This window comes from Thunnus thynnus, chromosome 14 (genome assembly GCF_963924715.1).
Source record: "Thunnus thynnus chromosome 14, fThuThy2.1, whole genome shotgun sequence".
NCBI classification, from domain to species: domain Eukaryota; kingdom Metazoa; phylum Chordata; class Actinopteri; order Scombriformes; family Scombridae; genus Thunnus; species Thunnus thynnus.
Genome location: NC_089530.1, coordinates 7,278,671 through 7,300,833, shown reverse-complemented (window position 1 = coordinate 7,300,833; position 22,163 = coordinate 7,278,671). Strand labels below are relative to the sequence as shown.

At 42.3% G+C, this 22,163-nt stretch overlaps 1 protein-coding gene and 2 long non-coding RNA genes across 3 annotated transcripts; 2 read left to right on the top strand and 1 right to left on the bottom strand.

The window, feature by feature from the left end:
• Positions 1-2,031: 2,031 nt before the first annotated feature.
• LOC137196710 (uncharacterized) lies at positions 2,032-7,389 on the top strand. The gene is made up of 3 exons (XR_010931305.1): positions 2,032-6,586; positions 6,709-6,887; positions 6,971-7,389. It is a non-coding gene; the product is annotated as an uncharacterized lncRNA (long non-coding RNA).
• A 2,091-nt stretch (positions 7,390-9,480) lies between these two features.
• On the top strand, positions 9,481-14,542 carry LOC137196709 (uncharacterized). Its single transcript, XM_067609500.1, has 5 exons — positions 9,481-9,781; positions 10,558-10,680; positions 11,395-11,732; positions 11,888-13,296; positions 13,618-14,542. Exons 1-4 carry the CDS (start codon positions 9,773-9,775, stop codon positions 12,114-12,116), a joined length of 699 nt encoding a protein of 232 aa, XP_067465601.1. The 5' UTR covers positions 9,481-9,772; the 3' UTR covers positions 12,117-13,296; positions 13,618-14,542.
• Positions 14,543-18,646: 4,104 nt separating this feature from the next.
• On the bottom strand, positions 18,647-21,237 carry LOC137197603 (uncharacterized). Its single transcript, XR_010931474.1, has 2 exons — positions 19,586-21,237; positions 18,647-19,039 (listed from the first exon to the last, which is right to left on the bottom strand). It is a non-coding gene; the product is annotated as an uncharacterized lncRNA (long non-coding RNA).
• Between the last annotated feature and the right edge of the window lie 926 nt (positions 21,238-22,163).

Genomic DNA, 22,163 nt, shown 5'->3' with positions numbered 1-22,163 from the left:
GCCACCAGGAACTTTTGAGGTAAGTTTACTGTACCAACTTATAAAACATGAACATAAAATGCAGTGCAATTATCATCAATATCTCAAGATTTCACAGTCTTTCAGCAGAACTTGAATTGAAAGTGTCCATGAGTGTAATGTCCCTTTAATGTCTTTGCAATATCAGTCAGCGCGCTCAAGTCAATGTTTTATGTCAAGTCAGGGGGAAAAATTCAAGTAGTCGGATGTGTGGTGGTCCTACCACACTGATACTTGAGTGGAAGCAAAAAAAGATACCAGGTCCTCTTCTCAGGTCTCGGTTCCTCACTCCTTAGGTTAAGAAGAGATCTCACTGGGGGCTCGCCATCTCCCATCCACAGGGAGAATCCAGATCCAGTTCTCTACTTCTCAAAAAAACCCAGCCTGCATGAAGACAGGACTGTTATTTTCATGACGTCACTACTTTTCTCTAATGGCCATAGTAATATAATGATTCTCCACACATTACTGTAGCACAATAATGATTAAATGAATTCTCTCTTTTAACTGTACAGTTGTTGTTGTTTTTATCTCAATGTAAGTATTTCCCACATTTTATACATTTTTTTCAACCTTTTTATACATTTTTAATCAACCTTATAAACATGAATTTAATCAACATGAATTTTAGCTGTTAACCCTTGAATTATGATGTTTTAACTTTTAGTTATAAATGAACTTATCCATCAGTTTCATCATACAAGGTATCTCAATATAACTACACACACAGTATCAAAATAAACATCATACCTTACTTCTTCTAAATTATCAGAGCAATAATATTCAGTTTTTAACTCTTAAGATAGTTAACGCAAACAGTGAGCAGCAGTGATAAGCCAAGTTCAAGCGTTTATGGAGCACAGACACGATTTCTGCCACCTCACACATCAACTCACAGTGTGGCTAATACAGTTAGCATGCGCTGGCGCTAATTAGCTCGGCAACTCACCGAGACGATAATGCCAAAAGTACTACTACTCCTGGCTCACGGACCCTCGCACACCTCTGACGTCTTCACAAGAGTATTTTATCTCATGGATATGTTAATAATCGCTGTTCTAACTCTCTATTTCTCATCCACTCCGACCGCTGCTGTTTTACCCGCACTGCAACTCACTGACTTCTGCGTAAAGAGAGGGTGGGACTTAACTCCCTCTAAGCAATCATAAGTTTGCTCTAGTTGATATGACAAATAAGGACTGTGTGTGTAAAATAAGTCATTGACAGATTGATTAACAAATGAAAATGAGATAAATGAGGAAACTATGGAAAAATAAAGATAGAATTGGACCCAATTCTCTACTGGGTTACAAGTACTTTAACACGTACACTGTTTGCCTGTTACAACTTGTCCTGGATTTAGTCCTGTTCGGGACATGTCTGCAGGCAGTCATCTCAGTCAATTGCGCCCCGCGCAGCGCAGATGTACATAAACCTAGATAAATATACATGAACGTATATAAATATACATAAAAGTACAAAATATACATGGACGTACATAAATATACATAAATGTAGATAAATGTATGCATGCAGTGAAGAAAGAAAGCAAGAGGATAGAAAAGAAAAGAAAAGAAAAGAAAAGAAAAGAAAAGAAAGAAAAAAAGAAGCAGCAATATATACAGGCTCTGAAGCAACCAGGCTGCCTGAGCCTCCCATACCAGCACGACAGACTAGGCCAGATCTATGCACTGGCAGGGCCCCCAGGTGTCATGCATCGCGAGCTTGAGCTCAGCGGTGCACCGCGAGCTCGAGCTAAGCGGTGGACCGCGAGCTCGAGCTCAGCCATGCATGACACCTGGCGGCTATCGAGGACTCCCCTCGGCTGCAGACCGAGGCGACGGCTGCCGCATGCTGCTGCGGTGCATCAGAGCCTCCACGTCTCCTGTGAGGGAGTGTGGAATGGAGATTGATGGCAGGAGGGGGTCCTATTTATAAACTCGGTTCCAAGCCTTGACGCTGTCATTCATGACGTCAAATAAGCACTGCTGTCAACTGACAACTGATGACACATCAATATGGACATCCTCTGTGATGTCACATAGCCGTGACGACGAACATAAGATGAAATGAAAGAGTAAAATAAACATGTGAAACTCAAATTCATTGATAAATAGAATATTTCTCACAACAACAGGTGGACTTAAGGGAAGCTTGATTGATGCCAATCACAACAGCTCCTCTCATAAGCAGCAGGCAGTTTAATGAGCCAAGAGCTCCGGAGAAAACTCTTCTTCCCAAGATAAAAAAAAATATACACTTCCCTAAATATGACTATACAGCCCGAGCACACCGAATATTAACAGACAGCACCCACATTTATACAGTACAAGCATGATTTCTGACATCACAACTAGTTTGGAGCCAATCGTGGTCCAGTATACAACTTACAGAAGTGTGATGTGGAAACTTGATTTGACGTGACATGAGGTTTTTTGACATGGTGTGATGTGATCATTTGTGATCAATAGATAATTCATGGCCATGTTGTTGAACTTGTGACTTGGTTCAGGGTGTTTGGATGAGGGCGCAAAATGTGAACCTCCCAAACCTCCTATGTTACGCCCTCCCAGAGAAGCTCCTCTCTGGCAGAGGAGAAAAGGATGTCATGGAGATTGATACATCTATCTACACCCACCCTATACCAACAGTCGTGTCAACAGTAACAAGAAACAGTGGTTGGGGAGACTTGGGGAGACAATTTGAATGGCTGTAAGAGGCTACCAAGAGGAAACAAAGGCCAGAAAGTATGAACGTGGTAAATAAGATTAATCCTCTTCATGGTGGAATCTTCCCGGAGTCAACAGGTAAGAGCGTCACCTTCTCAGGGCAGCATTTGTTCTGATTGTTTCACTGAGAGGCAGAACTGGCCAGAGATCAAGATATGAGAAAGATATAAGAATATGAAAAGATGAGTTTGATAGTTACAAAATGTAGCCTACACTTTTAATTGTTTATGCAATTGACATTGAACAGTAGGAGAGATTTTTTTTCATTGGATTCTGTCTGGTTGTTTGTTTTCTCTGATTGTTTTTCTTTTGTGGCAGTTATCACATTTATAACCATGAAATCAATCCAGTAACATAAAGATTAGATTGACTAAATGTCCAACTTAACTCATCAAACTGTTTAGGTTTTTTTTTTTGCATACTTAGCAGCATGATTGTATTTTGGTTAAAATTCTCCAGAAAATCTTCTATTTTTATAATCTGAACAGAGTTACATCATGAAGGCTTGTTAAGGGTCTTTACTGTGTAGATGAGTCACATGGATTTCTCCATGATCGTTATCAAAACAAAGTAAACCATGATGAAGATATGTAACCACATGAATCCCTCACTACACTCTTTCTCTACAGTCTTAAATCATAATTCTTTTATCTGTCAGCACTGGTCCTGTATGGTTTGAATATTGAAAATCAACAGCATTGCAGAAGATGTAACAATTAAGTTTGTTTAGCTCATGAGAGATCTGACTCGACGCTGCCTTGCTAGCGAGAAAATAAACATGAGTGTAAATTAAGCTCAGTTAGAAATTCCTGTCAATTTATTGTAGTTGGGGTAGGAGTCAAGATAAAAATGCAACCTAACACAACCAAACTCAACATACCTCTGGGCTCTGGGGCAAAGTCGTCTGTTTATTGACACTTATTTTACTTACAGAAAAGGCCTTTGTGATGGAGTTATAATTATAGGAACAAGACCACGCCCCTCTCTCTCACTAAATTCAATCACCTGCGCCTCAGTAATTCAATCATCCGTGCATAACTATATAAGCGTGTCTAACCTCTTTCTCTCCCGTTCGTCTCAGTTCTCACGCGACCTACGACACGCTTGCATCGCACACGCTTACCTCCCGCTCGTGCTCCGTGATCCACGTTCCTCGACAACATACCGCCCTCGACTAGATCCAGCAGTACCAACGAGATATCTCCATCACCACCACATCCACATGGAACCCTTCTCCTCCAGACGCCGCGCTTCTGATCAGCTGGGATCCAGACGCTCCACACGCATCCACGCAATGGCCCACTCGGACGCGGCTCTTTTCCAAGCGATTAACATCTTCAACCGGGAGTTTGCTCACCTCCGGAGAGCTCTCAAGGAGACGGTCGTCCCACTCCTGCTTAACAATGATATAGACAAGCTTTCCAACTCTATGAAGACTCTACTTCCATCAACCCTCTCGCCGGCAGCTCAAATCCTTCCACTCTTCCGGGTCCATTGTCCGTCGCCGGGCCGACGCACGACGCACACAGATGTCGTCACAACGCCACCTACTACAACAGAGCCCAGACTTCTTCAGTCCCGGCTGAAGGCAAGGCTGAACTCCAGATACAAATCCCGTTTCGCAGAAGCGACAACAAAGCCAGGTTCTTCCTGCTCCTCTCTGCCTCCACCTCCACCACATGGATGTATAAAGAGAACTGGATACAGCGTCGGAGGCGGGGCCCCGTTCATTCCTATGAAAGTTGCTCAGTGGCGCATGAAGCCAAAAAAAATCAACTTCCCGGTATGAAAGTACCCGGATCTTCCGCATTGTGCGGCCCAAAGAGCCTGCGCACTTGTGACATTCGCTGGCCGAGTTGACTACTTCCGGTTCAGACCTCCAGCTAACTTGAATGGTGATAAAACAATTCAATTATGCGGCTCTTCTGGGCTTTTGAAATGTGATCGGACCGAATGGATTTAATTCTGATAGTGAGATGAGTCATTTCGCGGGGGTTGTGACTCTCAGAAAAATGTATCCGCTGATTTACAGACGTCTCTTTCACAATGTAAGTCTATGGGGAAAAAGTCTTTTTGGGCCAATGTGCATCACGTGACGTTGTAATTACACGGTTTGGCCACTATGTCAAATTTGCTTCAAAGCCTGGCGCTCTTCCTGTATCCAGTTCTCTTTATACATCCATGCTCCACCACCGCTCCGGACGGCTGCTCACTTCCGGGTTTCCCGCCCAGCGCCACCTGTGCGCCGCACGTCGATGACGTCACGACGCAGCCAACTGCTTCAGCCCTCTCGCAGGGCCAGGTCGTATCTTCACCTGTGCCTGCTCCCTCCCTGTCTGATCTGTCTCGTGTTTTTCGTCTTTTCTCTCATCCCCGTGTCCGCAGGCTGCACAATCGACCCCCGCACATACATCCCCTCATCCTTTCCTCTTCCCTTCCTTCAGCTGCAGCTACCTCTACGCTTTCGGCTCCACCTGCTCCAGCAGCTCCTTTTGTTTCTTCCCTCAGCCACCTCCGGTCCTGCCATTACCACAGCAACAGTTGCTGCCTACTCCCTCTGATGGACCCACTCAATTTCCTACTGTTCTATCAGTGTTCCCCTCCCTTCCCCAACACCCAAATGTTTTTTCTGTGTCTTCAGCACCCCCCGTCGCCGATCCCCTCACTCCAGCCGTCGTTAACACTGTGCCCGCGAGCACTTTCCTCTGGCCTCCGCCACTTCGCCCCTCCATGGCCTACAAAAAAAGCCAGGCTTTCCAGTTCTGCACAGCCTCCAGTTCCACCACCGCTCCAGCCGACCACTTGCAGGTTCCCTACCCAGTGCCCCCCACACTGGCACACCGATGATTCCATCCTGCCGCCACTATGGTGCGGCAACAGACTGTTTCAGTCCTAGCTAGGGCCAGGTTGTATTTCCCCAACCTGCCTGCTCCCAATGTCTTAATTGCCTCGTGTTTTTGTTTCATCCCTGCGTCTGAGACCCACATCTTACCACTTCAGACACATCCCTTCATCCCTCACCCTTCGACCTTCATCCCCTCATCCCTCACCCTTCGACCCTCATCTCTTCGACCCTCAACCCTCATCCTTTCATCCCTCCCTCGATCCGTCTTTTATGAATCATCCTAGCTCTCCTCCGTCGATATTATTTGTTTACAGCGCCCCTTTTCACTTCCTCCTGCCACAGCTACTATAGCTCCCTTGACTCGCCTGCTTCTTTTCATTCCTTCAACGTTTGTTTACATCTTCAGGTATCATTGAGGGCATGCCCTCATTTTCATTGACATTGACAGCTCTGCCACAGTGAACAATTTTCATTGCAATTGATTCATTGCTTCAGGGAGCCTGGTTTTCCTCATTAGTTGATACGTAAGGAAGCCACAGAGCTCCCTCCTTTCTAACCCCCTCTGTTTTGTATTTGTTTTCATTTTTGTCTCATCCCTGTGTCCACTTGGCATCCTTTCCTCTTCCCTTCCTTCAGCTGCGGCTACCTCAGCGCTTTGGGCTCCACCCGCCCCCGCAGCTCTTTTCTTCTCTTTCTTCCCATAGCCACTACTGGTCCTGCTGTTACCTCAGCCACAGTCGCACTGAGCCACGGTGCTCCCTCTACTGGACTCATGTATCTGCCCTTCATCCAGCCCTCTATGAACCTCGCAGCTCTCACCCTACCCCCTCGTCCTCCGACGCCCCCAAATGCTTTCTGAGACAAGCGCACTACCACCACCCCAATACCACGACATCCTGCCGTGCTCAGACGCAGCAGTAGGTGGTTCGCCTCCGATCAGCCACCTGAATGGTCCCCCACCCTGAGTCTCGACCCCCGGGTTATTATAACAAAGGTTCAGGAACAAGACCGTGCCCCTCTCTCTCACTAAATTCAATCACCTGCGCCTCACTGGTTCAATCATTCTTGCATACCTATATTAGCATGTCTAACCCCTTTCTCTCCCGTTCGTCTCAGTTCTCACGGCCCTCCCCCCCGAACGCCATTTTTCTCCTCTGTCCCCTCTCAGTGGGCATCACAGTGGTTAGCACTTATACCTCACAGCAAGAAGGTCCTGGGTTCGAACACTGGCAGTCCCAGGTCCTCTCTGTGTGGAGTTTGCATGTTCTCCCCGTGCTCGCATGGGTTTCCGCCAGGTATTCCGGTTTCCTCCCACCTCAAACACATGCTTGTTAGGGTTAATACTGCCGCATAAGTAATTCTGCTTGTCCTATTCTAGGAACCACAGGGGGATGACGAAGCAGAAAGCTCATCGAGACATGTCCCCCACCCTGAGTCTCCACCCCCGGGTTCCTAGACGCTCCAGCCTCTTTGTGATTCCATTTGGTCCCCGGTCATCCCCATGCCATCGACCCCCTTCATCCCTCTCCTGGCCCCCATCCAGCCCACCATACACTATCCTCATCCAATCTAGAACCCTCTCGACAATCCAAATAAAACTACTTTTTATACCGTTCAAAGGGTGTGGTCTTGGTTAGTGAATATGGTCATAAATTGAAACAGGTAAAAAAGAGTATTCTTGATTATTTTAGTGGTGAGTGCCCACATCATGTCACCCATCAACAATGCTCATGATATATTGAACAGTACATAAAAGCATTTTTACACAAAACATCATGTTATCCAGGTTACAGTGTTTCCAACAAGTGGAGAATTAATTAGTGGTGGTTGACCCCACCATTAATCAGCATAAAATAATCAAAATCAGTAATATCATATTTTAAAATAATAAATAATATATTTCCCAGCCGGCTGATAGTGAAACTGTGAATTTAAGTGTAGCCATTAGTACAACTCTGAAATATTGAAAGTATATACTGTACTGACGGGGGACAAAAGAAAAATAGAATTAAAATGGATTACACGTTACAAATGCAAGTATATTTCCTCACTGTGAATAAAAAGGTTACTGATCAATACAATTCTAAAAAAACAACAACAAAAAACATTTCTGCCAGGTAGCACAGTGGAAAATAGACTGAGGTTTTGACTTGAATGTTTTAAAAGATAAGATTGAATGTATTTCACTGAAATAATGTTTGTGAGCTACTTTTTCAAATTAAAGGTTGACGATATAATATTGTTCTAATGGCAAGAATCTATTGGCAAAGCAATTTCAGAAAATATATATACAATAAATGTCTAAATACATATCATTTATTTTTGTCCATATTGCAGCTGGAGATAAACCAACTGGAGATATATTAGTTCATTCAGAGAAAGAGAGATGGACGGTATAAATGCTGACATCTCTAAGATTTCTAACTTTGATTTTTGGATTTTTTGGAGTGAGATTTTGATTTACATGAGGAGGAGGAAGGTCTAAGGTGAGGCAGTCGCAGCTGGTGGATATGCTGCAGGTTTCGGTTTTATTCGTTTTGAGATATCTGTCTCTGAGATGTCTGCCTAAACCCCAGTACAAGAGGTGACTGGAATTACCACCGACCTGTGGACAGTTTTCATAAGGTCTGTTTCTTCAGTAAAAAGTAGTCCCTATAAAACTGTAGACAGTGTATTCTGTGGGTTATCTGCTCAACCCTTGTTGTATTGGACACTGGTTTTGGAAAAATATGATGCTGTTGAATTTTTCAGATGTAATTTTTCAATGTGGGCACCCCAAACAAATATCCTTCTACTTTGTTGTATTGTGGTGAAGGAAGTAATCTCAAAGTAAAAAGGTAAAAACAAACCTATCTGCATGACACCTCAAGGGAGAAGTGAGTTCTTTTTTACTAATTTGGGTGAACTTCCCATTAAATGGACGGGGAGGTAAGAATGTTAGGTATATTTGAGCAAAACAGTTCACCTCTGTAAAGCATCGTGACGTCTTAAACCACAATAATACAACACTCGCTAAATGTACGTTTCAGGAAACACTGAAATTCCTGCGCATGCGTGATGTTTGGTTTATCTGTTCACTTAGACAAATGATGCAGTTATTGTATAGCTTCACTGATGGTACAGTAAAATGTTTTCATTATTACCTGTTGACACATTTTGTTTTTATCTACTCTAAGGATAAGACAGGGTGCGTTCAGTATATGGATTTGCTCGATATGGAATGGCTGTGGATGGTGTGCTTCTATGCGCACAATAATAGCCTACCACTAAATTGGAAAATATTGTAAGACTGCATTCAAGCAGCGAAATCTCACTGTAATAACAAACTTGAAAGGAGAGAAAATATGAAATATGAACGTATACATATACTGTATATAATTTAAATTTGGACTTAATCGTCCCGGCAGCTCTGGTTTGGCTGGACTCATCCTGAGGACGTCTTCTATGTTCCAAATGTTTTTACTGGACAAACCTGTGATCTGTGTTTAACAGCTAAAGCCCTGAAATTAGCCCTGAAAGCCCTGAATGACAGTTAGACCCTCACTGAACCCGTCACCATGTAGAAAGATTTCAATAATTAATTAAATTACCGCTGCTGTGCCACGTGCGTAAAATGCGCACTTGGAGACGCACATATCGATCTCGCTGCTGAATGGCAAATCTGAGATATAGACTGAGTGAAAATAAAAAATACCATCTGAAAAGTTATTTATAAATGAGCTTGTAGTTTATTAGCCTAGTCAAAATAAATGTAAAAGCCTGCAGTATAGTCTCTTCTATAAGAGGCTGTTTATATAAAGACTGAAACAAACTAGCAGAATGACTGAGGACGCAGTCAGAGCTAAAAAAAATTCTTCATAGTTAGATGTAGATTTGATTTCAGGTGTTTTGCAGGTTGATTGGATGAAACTTTGGATCACAGAGGTGAGATGTGACTGTAAAAACAGATGTGCACAAGATGGACGCTGAAGATTCCATGGTTGCTATGTTTGTCTCCAGGTGCATCAATTCTATATGATCATCATTTAAACATCAACAAAACCTAACTGTAAAGAAAAGTTTTCACAACTGTCATTCGACGATTTCTTGCAAATAAACGCTTCTGCTGAGGACTTCTTACATCCTGTTAAGGACTAAAGACTCACTGAAACTGACGAGAGAGAAAAAACAAACTTCCATCATGGAAAATGTGAGATTTGAACACTTTGAAAGTCTGTGTTGTTTTCAATGTATTTAACCCTTAAAGGTCACTAATGTTTTATCTAAAGGCTCTGACATGAACACTCCCCCAACTCGGGGTCACATGGTAAAAACAATATGTTGAAGGAGAAGTTCGGATGAACTAATGAATTACAGGGAAATGAAGCACCTGCACATGTGTCTGTTATTTTACTGCAGTGATGTACATTGTCAGTACTGGACTGTACCAGCTCCATTTATACTGTATATTCATAAAAAAATGACCAAATATGTGCATAAAATAACTAAATCACTGCCTTACTGACAGTAATGTCATTATTTCATATATGTAATTAGATTATTTATATCACCCAGCTCCCAGCTGATGGGATACATGTCGATGTTGTGAATTCAAATGCAACACTGGAGTATTTGAAGTTAGTATATAATACCCAGCAGATATGTGATATTATATTTTCAGACAGTAGGCAACATATTGATTTAAGTCTCTGCCCTGAAGAAGACCCCTGTGTCAAAATGTGCTTGTAAGACCTATTCCAGCACAGAAAAAGGGTACACACTGCACAGAGAGAGCAGATAATGTTTTCTCTGGGGTCTCCTGGTCTGTTTATGGGCAAATATTAGGGAACAGAAGTTTCCGCCATTTTGAAGGGGGAAGTTCACTTTTTTGCAGAAATGGTGAAATGAAATTTACATTATTTAGTGCCATTTGTTGCATTTACTGCACTTGTGGAGCCTCGTTCTAACATGTATGTATTGTTGCAGTGTGATGTTCCCATCACCCTGCAAGACCACAACTACTCAAGACGCAGAATCTCTGCACGCTGGGCAGACGCTGTGAGGAAGCCTGCAACCTGGAACAAGTGTCCATGCTGCAGGGATGACCAGGTTAGACTTTTCAATTTTCTGTTTTTTTAAAGCCTTACAAAACATTTCATAATTTACTATATAGGAAATGTAGAAAATCAAAAAGTATCTCTCTAACAACACGCTTAACTTGCTGACTGTCGTCAACTAGCTGCAGCCAATTACAGAACAGTATCTTGTTGTCAAATAAAACAAAATTAAACACTGTTCGTGTCACATGAAGTACTGAACATCATGTGTTTTATTAGTGATCAGTGCCTCATTAACTTTTTAAGTTGCATTGTGGGATAATTTGAGTTCACTATTTAGGGTTTAATTAGGCCATGATAATATTCACTGGACTGTTTAGGGTATATGAATCCTCACAAACTACAGAATCAGACAATTCTACAAATGTTAAAACACACTATGTTCACTATATTGTGAATAATAAATGATTTTGGACACAACTGCTGCTGCATAGCTTTAATGCTCTGCATACTGGACTTACTTTTCATTTGACCTTCCTGTTAAGTTCCCATCAAACTGTGCCAATTCACAGCTTTACTCTGTGACATTATTTTCCTTGAAATTAAATTCTTCTTGCATCCAGACTTGAATAAACTAAAGGTTATTCCTCTAAAGCCCTGTAAATTGTGAAGGTTCTTTTTACTTTTCCAAAGTCTTGATCAGTGCATCTAACGCAGATTTTTCTCTTGTGAGATTGAAACATTATCCTCTGCTGAACTTCCCCAGGAGCAGAAACACCAGCAATCTGCTACTACTGCCAAACTTCCCCGGAAGAGGAAGCGGACATCCATGGCCTGTCATTTCAGACCTTCTGCTGAACCCCCAGAGGTATTGGCTCCCACTCCTGAACCCTCCAGCCCGGCTGCTGACATTCCAAGGTTGCTGAATTTGGTCCCTCGGTCCGCCATCCCACCTGCCGACCTGCCAGTGGTCTCAAATATGGCCCCCGGCAGCCCCCGGCCCTCCACTGCCCCCCTGCAAGATGACGGCCCTCTGAAGATACACAACCGCTCAGTAGAAGAGTACCAGCAGATCTACCATGAAGTGGTTGATGACATGCTGACGTATGTTTATGAAAAATCTAAATCTTTTTCAAACAAATCATTGTCACATTTTTAGTATCACCTAAAAATCTATTAGTCATTTTTTTCAATATATAAAAACATTTTAATCCGGCATATTGTGATTATTAAATGTTTGCTTCTTTCACTCCTCACAGATACAAGGATGGCCGGTTGCGTCCGTACAGTTTGGAGCTTGGCCGTCGTATCAAGCAAAAGCTGTGGGAGAGACTGAATCGTCCCACGTTTACGACCTCAGCCAATGAGGACGGGCTTGTGAAGGTTGATGTATCATATGGGGTTGGAGTCTATCCTCCCCTTCATGATGTAGATATTTCATTAGAACCAAAGCCTGAGCAGCCACCAAGAAAAAGAGCTAAGAACTGAAACTGAACTGAAAGTATCAGTAGTTTGTAAATAGTTAAAGACATTAGAATAGTTCAATAAGATCAAATCTGTAAATAATATTTAGTTTTAAGTCTTTTTAACAGGTAGAATTGTCTCGTTTCATCAGTAAATGCAGCTTCTGTCTGAACTCTTTTCCAGCCAACTACACATCCAACCTCTGCTGTTGCAGCCTCCACCTGCATGCTCTACCATCCACCTGCAGCCAGAAGCTCCACCTGCAGATTCTGGAAGAAAATTACAGACACCTCCACTGACAACCTCTGCAAACCACCTGAAGTGCCATGTTCTGCCCTAAACCAGTAGCCTGTTTCAGCCTCCATCAGATCTAACTGTGCCTCCAACTGACACCAGCCATGTGCTGTCCTAGCCTCCACCTGCAGACAGCAGATAGCTGCAAACACGTGCTCCACCTAAAACATCTTACGGCCAAATTCCAAACAGCAACAAGTCGAACCTCCACCTGCAGCCTCTGCCAGGAGGCAGCTGCTGCCTTCATCTGCAAGTTGCTGGCAAAGGCTACAGATGGAGATTTGAGCTGCAGCAGTCTGTCAGAATCTACCAGTGGAGGCAATGGCTGCAGTCTGTACCACCTCCTCCACCTGCAGATTGTGGCAGACAGCTGCAGCCTGGGCCTCCACCTACAGGCTCTGCCAGAAACCTGCAGCCGCCGCCTCCACCTGCAGATTGTGGCAGACAGCTGCAGCCTGGGCCTCCACCTACAGCCTCTGCCAGAAACCTGCAGCCATCACCTTCATCTGCAAGTTGCTGGCAAAGATTTCAGGTGGAGATTTAGTATCTGCCAGTATCTGTTTGTTGCCCAAACCTTCAGCAGGAGCCTCTTCCAGCAAACTGCACCACCTCCTCCACGTATAGGGTGTGGCAGAATGCTGCAACCTGAACCTCTACCAACAGATGCTTCCAGCTCATCTCTGAAACATCTGTCTCCACCTGCAGATTATGACAAACAGCTCCAGCTCACCAGCCTCCACCACCAGCCTCTGACTGCAACCTGCACCACCCCCACCAACTACAGATTCTGGCTGAGCCAGCTGCTTCCAGCTCCTCTTTGAAACATCTCCCAGGAACCTGTAGCCGCTACCTCCACCTGCAGGTTCTGGCAGAGAGCTGCAGTCTGAATCTCCACCTACAGCTACACCAGGTGTGTATGTCTTTCACATAAAGTACTGTAGTCAGTGATGCACAGTGGAAAGTATTGTATATAATTCTGGGCTGCATTGTGTCCTCTCACATTGACCCTTTGCACATCATGAGCACTGTTAGACGGTGCTGTGTAGTTTTTTGTGTATTTTTAAAAATGATTTATGCCATATGTTGACTGTTTCTTGGATTACTACCGATTGTTTCTCTTTCCTTCTTAGTTTGAATATTCTTTATTGTGTTTGTTGGGTTTTGTGCACACACTGCAAACCACTTTCCCTTTGAGATAATAATAAAGTTCATCTTAATCCTCCACTTGCAGATACTAGCAGACAGCTGCAGCCCAAACCTCCACCTCCAGCCTCCAGCGTCTGCAAGCTACCTGTACTGCTGCCTCCTCCTGCAGATTCTGAGAGACAGCTGCAGCCAGAACCTACATCACTACATCAACTTCCTTTGCTAGAAAGTTGAAGAGCCTCCCTCCACCTGAAACTACTACCAAACACCACCAACAGCTTCTTCCAGTCATCCACAGAACCATCCTCCTCCAGCCCACAGTAACCATCTGCTCCTCCAGCCACTGCCTGCAGTCTCTATCAGTAACCTGCAGCCTCAATATCAGGAACCAGGTTATAGTTTGATTAATACAGTGACTAAAAACATATGATTAATCCATGTCTGAGCTCTGTTGTAGCTAAAACAATGTTTGAACATTTGGAAGAAAAACAAAAAACAAAACAAAAGGGGTATTTATGTCATACGTATTGTTTTGAAAATGCATTGTGAATGTTTACTGATTTTCTTTTGAAATATCAAAACAAACTTTCAGTATTTTTTGTAATTAAATGTGTAGAGAATTTTCATTCTATCTCAGGGAAGGTACCTTAAGGGAATTGCATATTGTTAAAAATGGACCTCCAGCACTTAAACGCACCTTACAATAATTTCTTGTATTGTATTGAAATGAATTTGCCTCTTTCATTATTAGACCGTTTCAGGCTGCGTGTTTGAGTCCAACATTAATCTCCAACTCAAAATACTTTTGATATGATATATAGTTATATCAGGATTTTTTATCACTTTTCCTCCTTTACAGAATTTTTTTTCCTCAGCATTGCAGTTCATACTAACCATCTACATTTATAATAATTAAGTCATAAGATTTGCACGAACCAGTAGAAACATTATTTTACTTGACAATGTAGTTTTTAGTCAACACAGTATTAAAATAAATGTTGCAAAATTAATGTGTTTATTTTCCACCAAGGTTTGTTAGCTGACCAACACTGAATGAATCAAAGCAAGTTTCAGACCATCCTGCAGATTACTTGGTGTTACTTTCTTACTTTCTCTCAAACTTGTGGAAAAATGTCTATAAAATATATTATAATAAATATAAATAAAAAGAATAAATCAATTACACATTCATGTTACTAAAGACATTTACTCAAGCATTGTACTAAATTTGAGATACTTCAGGGTTTTTTTATACTTCACTACATTTTAGTGGGTAATGTTGTACTTTTTACTCCACTACATTACTACCACTTTAAAAATGTATATTTAATGTGCAAACACAATCATCATCTTATAAAATACAACATATTGTCTTATATAAAACCACCCAGCAGTAAGTAAAATGGTTAAATAAGCTGTGCCTTGACCAGATGCAATATTGTAATGATGTAAACATGTTAATGAGTTGCTAATGGTACTTAAATATATTACCATTACATTGACAGACAGCATCTTGCTGCATGTGTTTACCTTTGAATTCATTTTACTCATACTCTTGTATCTGAATCTGAATACTTCTTCCACCACTGCACAGAACAGATGAACAACATACTGAGGGTAAAAGTAATGATCTGAATCAATATAAGATGTGATGTTAATAAAAATGGCATGAAATTAAGGGGACAATTATCTGAATCATGAAATTATTCTATACAATCATTTCGGCTGATTTGAGAACAAAGCTGATATTCATGGCATTTGACATCTAGCTGCTCTGTCTTCATCTGTATGAAGATACAGATGTTAGTAGGTGTTTCTGTCTAAAAAAAAAAAAAAAAAAAAAAACAGGAAACGGGCGCTCGACAAGCTCCCATGGTGCCAGGGCCTCCCATACCAACCGATAACATGCACAAGACATGGCCAGGTTCTGCCTGTGCGCTGGCAGGGCCCCCAGGTGTCACCGCGAGCGGCTCTACCTGGCGACTAGAGGCTCCCCTCGGCATGCAGTCATCTCGGCAGCATTCCAGTAGCCGAGGCGTGGGCAGCCACAGGGGTTTTTCGAGCCACGTCTCCTGTGAGGGAGTGTCATAGAAAATGACTGGAGGAGGTCCTATTTCAAATCTCTGATGGAGACCTTGATGGCATCATTGATGACATCAAACAACCAGTGCTGTCAACTGAGAACTGATGAACCATCAGTGTGGACATCCTCTGTGATGTAACATAGGCGTGACATCACAGTTGATGTCAAGACCAACATAAAATAAAATGAACGAGTGAAATAAACATCTGAAAGTCAAATTCATTGATCAATACAATATTTCTCACAACAACAGGTGGAGTTAAGGGAAACTTGATTAATGCCAATCACAACAGCTCCTCTCATAAGCAGCAGGCAGTTTAATGAGCCAAGAGTTCAGGAGAAAACTGTTCTTCCCAAGATAAAAAAAATACATACACTTCCCTAAATATGACTATACAGCCCGAGCACACCAACAATAAGCAAAATACATTTCTGAATGGGGGAGAACGTTAAGTCATTGAAAAAAAGTTTTTACAATTATTATTCAGGTCTTGCAAACTGCAAGACCTAACTTCAAAATATTAGTAAATGTTTTATATTGATATATTCAGACGGGTGAGAAATAAAAGGGATTTTGGACTGATGTGTTAGACAGCACTATTAAAACAACAAATGAGGGAGTATCGTTTTGAAGAATGGTATAACTGACTTTTATAAAAAATAAACAAATAAATAAAAAGTGGCGATATTTTTCTTTTCATTTGAATGTACGTGATGTACATTGTTTGTATTGTATATTTTTTCGAATGGACTGAGTTTGACAAGAAAGTTGACATAACATAATATAAACGTGGTCAGGACATCGATAACTAATATGCAGATGAGAATAGAAGCCACCTTAATGCAGAAATGACAGAGGTTGTCACTCCGACACAGACCATCAGAAACCTGGATAATGTAAGACTCATACAGGCATATCCTGAACAGGACTAAAACCAGAACACGTTGTAAGAGGCAAACAGTGGACATGTAAAAGTGCTTAATACCAGTCTGTGTGTTGTTGACACGTTACAGACCAGTGATGTGAACCCAGTGATGTGGCGAAAATCTCAGTCAAGTGCGCCCCGCGCAGTGCGTCAAATGTACACAAACATACATAAATATACATAAAAGTACATAAATATACATGGACGTACATAAATATACATAAATGTACATTCACGTACATAAATATACATAAATGTAGATAAATGTATGCATGCAGTGAAGAAAGAAAGCAAGAGGATAGAAAAGAAAAGAAAAGAAAAGAAAGAAAAAAAGAAGCAGCAATATATACAGGCTCTGAAGCAACCAGGCTGCCTGAGCCTCCCATACCAGCACGACAGACTAGGCCAGATCTATGCACTGGCAGGGCCCCCAGGTGTCATGCATCGCGAGCTTGAGCTCAGCGGTGCACCGCGAGCTCGAGCTCAGCGGTGGACCGCGAGCTCGAGCTCAGCCATGCATGACACCTGGCGGCTATCGAGGACTCCCCTCGGCTGCAGACCGAGGCGACGGCTGCCGCATGCTGCTGCGGTGCATCAGAGTCTCCACGTCTCCTGTGAGGGAGTGTGGAATGGAGATTGATGGCAGGAGGGGGTCCTATTTATAAACTCGGTTCCAAGCCTTGACGCTGTCATTCATGACGTCAAATAAGCACTGCTGTCAACTGACAACTGATGACGCATCAATATGGACATCCTCTGTGATGTCACATAGCCGTGACGACGAACATAAGATGAAATGAAAGAGTAAAACAAACATCTGAAACTCAAATTCATTGATAAATAGAATATTTCTCACAACAACAGGTGGAGTTAAGGGAAGCTTGATTGATGCCAATCACAACAGCTCCTCTCATAAGCAGCAGGCACTTTAATGAGCCAAGAGCTCCGGAGAAAACTCTTCTTCCCAAGATAAAAAAAAAATATACACTTCCCTAAATATGACTATACAGCCCGAGCACACCCAATATTAACAGAGAGCACCCACATTTATACAGTATGCCAAATATGCTTTGGAGGTAAGATTTGAATTTCTGTTGCAGGAGACACTGAAATTCCTGTCACCACGTGCAGTGTGCACATTGTTAGCAGACAATTAGCATATAATGTACAAAATATTACATGAAACCAGCAGGTTCTTGTAAATATTGGTTTTACAGAAGTAATCAACTTTAAATCATTCCCAAATTGTGTCAGTAATGTTACTAGGCTGCATGATCTGTAAACGGTGTAACTTAGGAAAAAATTGTCATAGAGTTAATATTGGATCATGAGGATGTCTTGTCATACTATGGGAAAACTGATGTCCCCCTGAGTGATGTATATCTCAGCAAAGGAGCAATTATGTGTTCTGATGTCAATTGTAATGGACATTTCTCACCCCAAAGCCCTCTGTGCTATGTGTGATGGTATTGTGGGAGCTGTGCACAAGGCCGGAAGATAATACTTTGCTTACTTCTTCCACCACCGTTAAAACTTGTGTTATGGTATACAACAAAATAGTTATAACACAATATAGGCTAGTTTTAGTGTTATAGTGATGTGTGTCTGTGGTGCTGCATTGATTGGTGCGATTGATAGTAAGTGCTCCTCTTCTCCAGGTGAAGCCGCTGAGTTTAATCTGTGGGTGACACCTGGGGGCCCTACCAGCGTGCAGACCTGGCCAACTCTGTTTCATCGCTGCTGGTACGGGAGGCTCTGGCTCCATGGGAGTTTCAGAGCCTGAATATTTGCTATTTCCTTCTTTCATCCGCTTCTTTTTTTTCTCCACAGGTTGTCAAGTTGTGCTTCAGGTGCGCCCGGCGAGATTTCCATGAATCCACTAAAGTGCGCTGGGCACGTCCCGACGCACTGCGCAGGGCGCACTTGATTTAGATTTTGGCCACATCACTCTTTAACTTGTCAATGGCACACCACCTGTTATTGAGTATGTAACCCACTAGGTGCTACAGGGTAAAGAATAAAGAATATATGGACCAGGGGCTAGCTTCGTAATGGGAGGGTTGAAAAGGGAATGGCAGACAAAACAGCTAAATGGAGCCACCAGGAACTTTTGAGGTAAGTTTACTGTACCAAGTTATAAAACATGAACATAAAATGCAGTGCAATTATCATCAATATCTCAAGATTTCACAGTCTTTCAGCACAACTTGAATTGAAAGTGTCCATGAGTGTAATGTCCCTTTAATGTCTTTGCCATATCAGTCAGCGCGCTCAAGTCAATGTTTTATGTCAAGTCAGGGGGAAAAATTCAAGTAGTCGGATGTGTGGTGGTCCTACCACACTGATACTTAAGTGGAAGCAAAAAAAGATACCAGGTCCTCTTCTCAGGTCTCGGTTCCTCACTCCTTAGGTTAAGAAGAGATCTCACTGGGGGCTCGCCATCTCCCATCCACAGGGAGAATCCAGATCCAGTTCTCTACTTCTCAAAAAAACCCAGCCTGCATGAAGACAGGACTGTTATTTTCATGACGTCACTACTTTTCTCTAATGGCCATAGTAATATAATAATTCTCCACACATTACTGTAGCACAATAATGATTAAATGAATTCTCTCTTTTAACTGTACAGTTGTTGTTGTTTTTTTTATCTCAATGTAAGTATTTCCCACATTTTATACATTTTTATCAACCTTTTTATACATGAATTTAATCAACATGAATTTTAGCTGTTAACCCTTGAATTATGATGTTTGAACTTTTAGTTATAAATGAACTTATCCATCAGTTTCATCATACAAGGTATCTCAATATAACTACACACACAGTATCAAAATAAACATCATACCTTACTTCTTCTAAATGATCAGAGCAATAATATTCAGTTTTTAACTCTTAAGATAGTTAACACAAACAGTGAGCAGCAGTGATAAGCCAAGTTCAAGCGTTTATGGAGCACAGACACGATTTCTGCCACCTCACACATCAACTCACAGTGTGGCTAATACAGTTAGCATGCGCTGGCGCTAATTAGCTCGGCAACTCACCGAGACGATAATGCCAAAAGTACTACTACTCCTGGCTCACGGACCCTCGCACACCTCTGACGTCTTCACAAGAGTATTTTATCTCATGGATATGTTAATAATCGCTGTTCTAACTCTCTATTTCTCATCCACTCCGACCGCTGCTGTTTTACCCGCACTGCAACTCACTGACTTCTGCGTAAAGAGAGGGTGGGACTTAACTCCCTCTAAGCAATCATAAGTTTGCTCTAGTTGATATGACAAATAAGGACTGTGTGTGTAAAATAAGTCATTGACAGATTGATTAACAAATGAAAATGAGATAAATGAGGAAACTATGGAAAAATAAAGATAGAATTGGACCCAATTCTCTACTGGGTTACAAGTACTTTAACACGTACACTGTTTGCCTGTTACAACTTGTCCTGGATTTAGTCCTGTTCGGGACATGTCTGCAGGCAGTCATCTCAGTCAATTGCGCCCCGCGCAGCGCAGATGTACATAAACCTACATAAATATACATTCACGTATATAAATATACATAAATATACATAAATGTAGATAAATGTATGCATGCAGTGAAGAAAGAAAGCAAGAGGATAGAAAAGAAAAGAAAAGAAAAGAAAAGAAAGAAAAAAAGAAGCAGCAATATATACAGGCTCTGAAGCAACCAGGCTGCCTGAGCCTCCCATACCAGCACGACAGACTAGGCCAGATCTATGCACTGGCAGGGCCCCCAAGTGTCATGCATCGCGAGCTTGAGCTCAGCGGTGCACCGCGAGCTCGAGCTAAGCGGTGGACCGCGAGCTCGAGCTCAGCCATGCATGACACCTGGCGGCTATCGAGGACTCCCCTCGGCTGCAGACCGAGGCGACGGCTGCCGCATGCTGCTGCGGTGCATCAGAGTCTCCACGTCTCCTGTGAGGGAGTGTGGAATGGAGATTGATGGCAGGAGGGGGTCCTATTTATAAACTCGGTTCCAAGCCTTGACGCTGTCATTCATGACGTCAAATAAGCACTGCTGTCAACTGACAACTGATGACGCATCAATATGGACATCCTCTGTGATGTCACATAGCCGTGACGACGAACATAAGATGAAATGAAAGAGTAAAACAAACATCTGAAACTCAAATTCATTGATAAATAGAATATTTCTCACAACAACAGGTGGAGTTAAGGGAAGCTTGATTGATGCCAATCACAACAGCTCCTCTCATAAGCAGCAGGCACTTTAATGAGCCAAGAGCTCCGGAGAAAACTCTTCTTCCCAAGATAAAAAAAAAATATACACTTCCCTAAATATGACTATACAGCCCGAGCACACCCAATATTAACAGAGAGCACCCACATTTATACAGTATGCCAAATATGCTTTGGAGGTAAGATTTGAATTTCTGTTGCAGGAGACACTGAAATTCCTGTCACCACGTGCAGTGTGCACATTGTTAGCAGACAATTAGCATATAATGTACAAAATATTACATGAAACCAGCAGGTTCTTGTAAATATTGGTTTTACAGAAGTAATCAACTTTAAATCATTCCCAAATTGTGTCAGTAATGTTACTAGGCTGCATGATCTGTAAACGGTGTAACTTAGGAAAAAATTGTCATAGAGTTAATATTGGATCATGAGGATGTCTTGTCATACTATGGGAAAACTGATGTCCCCCTGAGTGATGTATATCTCAGCAAAGGAGCAATTATGTGTTCTGATGTCAATTGTAATGGACATTTCTCACCCCAAAGCCCTCTGTGCTATGTGTGATGGTATTGTGGGAGCTGTGCACAAGGCCGGAAGATAATACTTTGCTTACTTCTTCCACCACCGTTAAAACTTGTGTTATGGTATACAACAAAATAGTTATAACACAATATAGGCTAGTTTTAGTGTTATAGTGATGTGTGTCTGTGGTGCTGCATTGATTGGTGCGATTGATAGTAAGTGCTCCTCTTCTCCAGGTGAAGCCGCTGAGTTTAATCTGTGGGTGACACCTGGGGGCCCTACCAGCGTGCAGACCTGGCCAACTCTGTTTCATCGCTGCTGGTACGGGAGGCTCTGGCTCCATGGGAGTTTCAGAGCCTGAATATTTGCTATTTCCTTCTTTCATCCGCTTCTTTTTTTTCTCCACAGGTTGTCAAGTTGTGCTTCAGGTGCGCCCGGCGAGATTTCCATGAATCCACTAAAGTGCGCTGGGCACGTCCCGACGCACTGCGCAGGGCGCACTTGATTTAGATTTTGGCCACATCACTCTTTAACTTGTCAATGGCACACCACCTGTTATTGAGTATGTAACCCACTAGGTGCTACAGGGTAAAGAATAAAGAATATATGGACCAGGGGCTAGCTTCGTAATGGGAGGGTTGAAAAGGGAATGGCAGACAAAACAGCTAAATGGAGCCACCAGGAACTTTTGAGGTAAGTTTACTGTACCAAGTTATAAAACATGAACATAAAATGCAGTGCAATTATCATCAATATCTCAAGATTTCACAGTCTTTCAGCACAACTTGAATTGAAAGTGTCCATGAGTGTAATGTCCCTTTAATGTCTTTGCCATATCAGTCAGCGCGCTCAAGTCAATGTTTTATGTCAA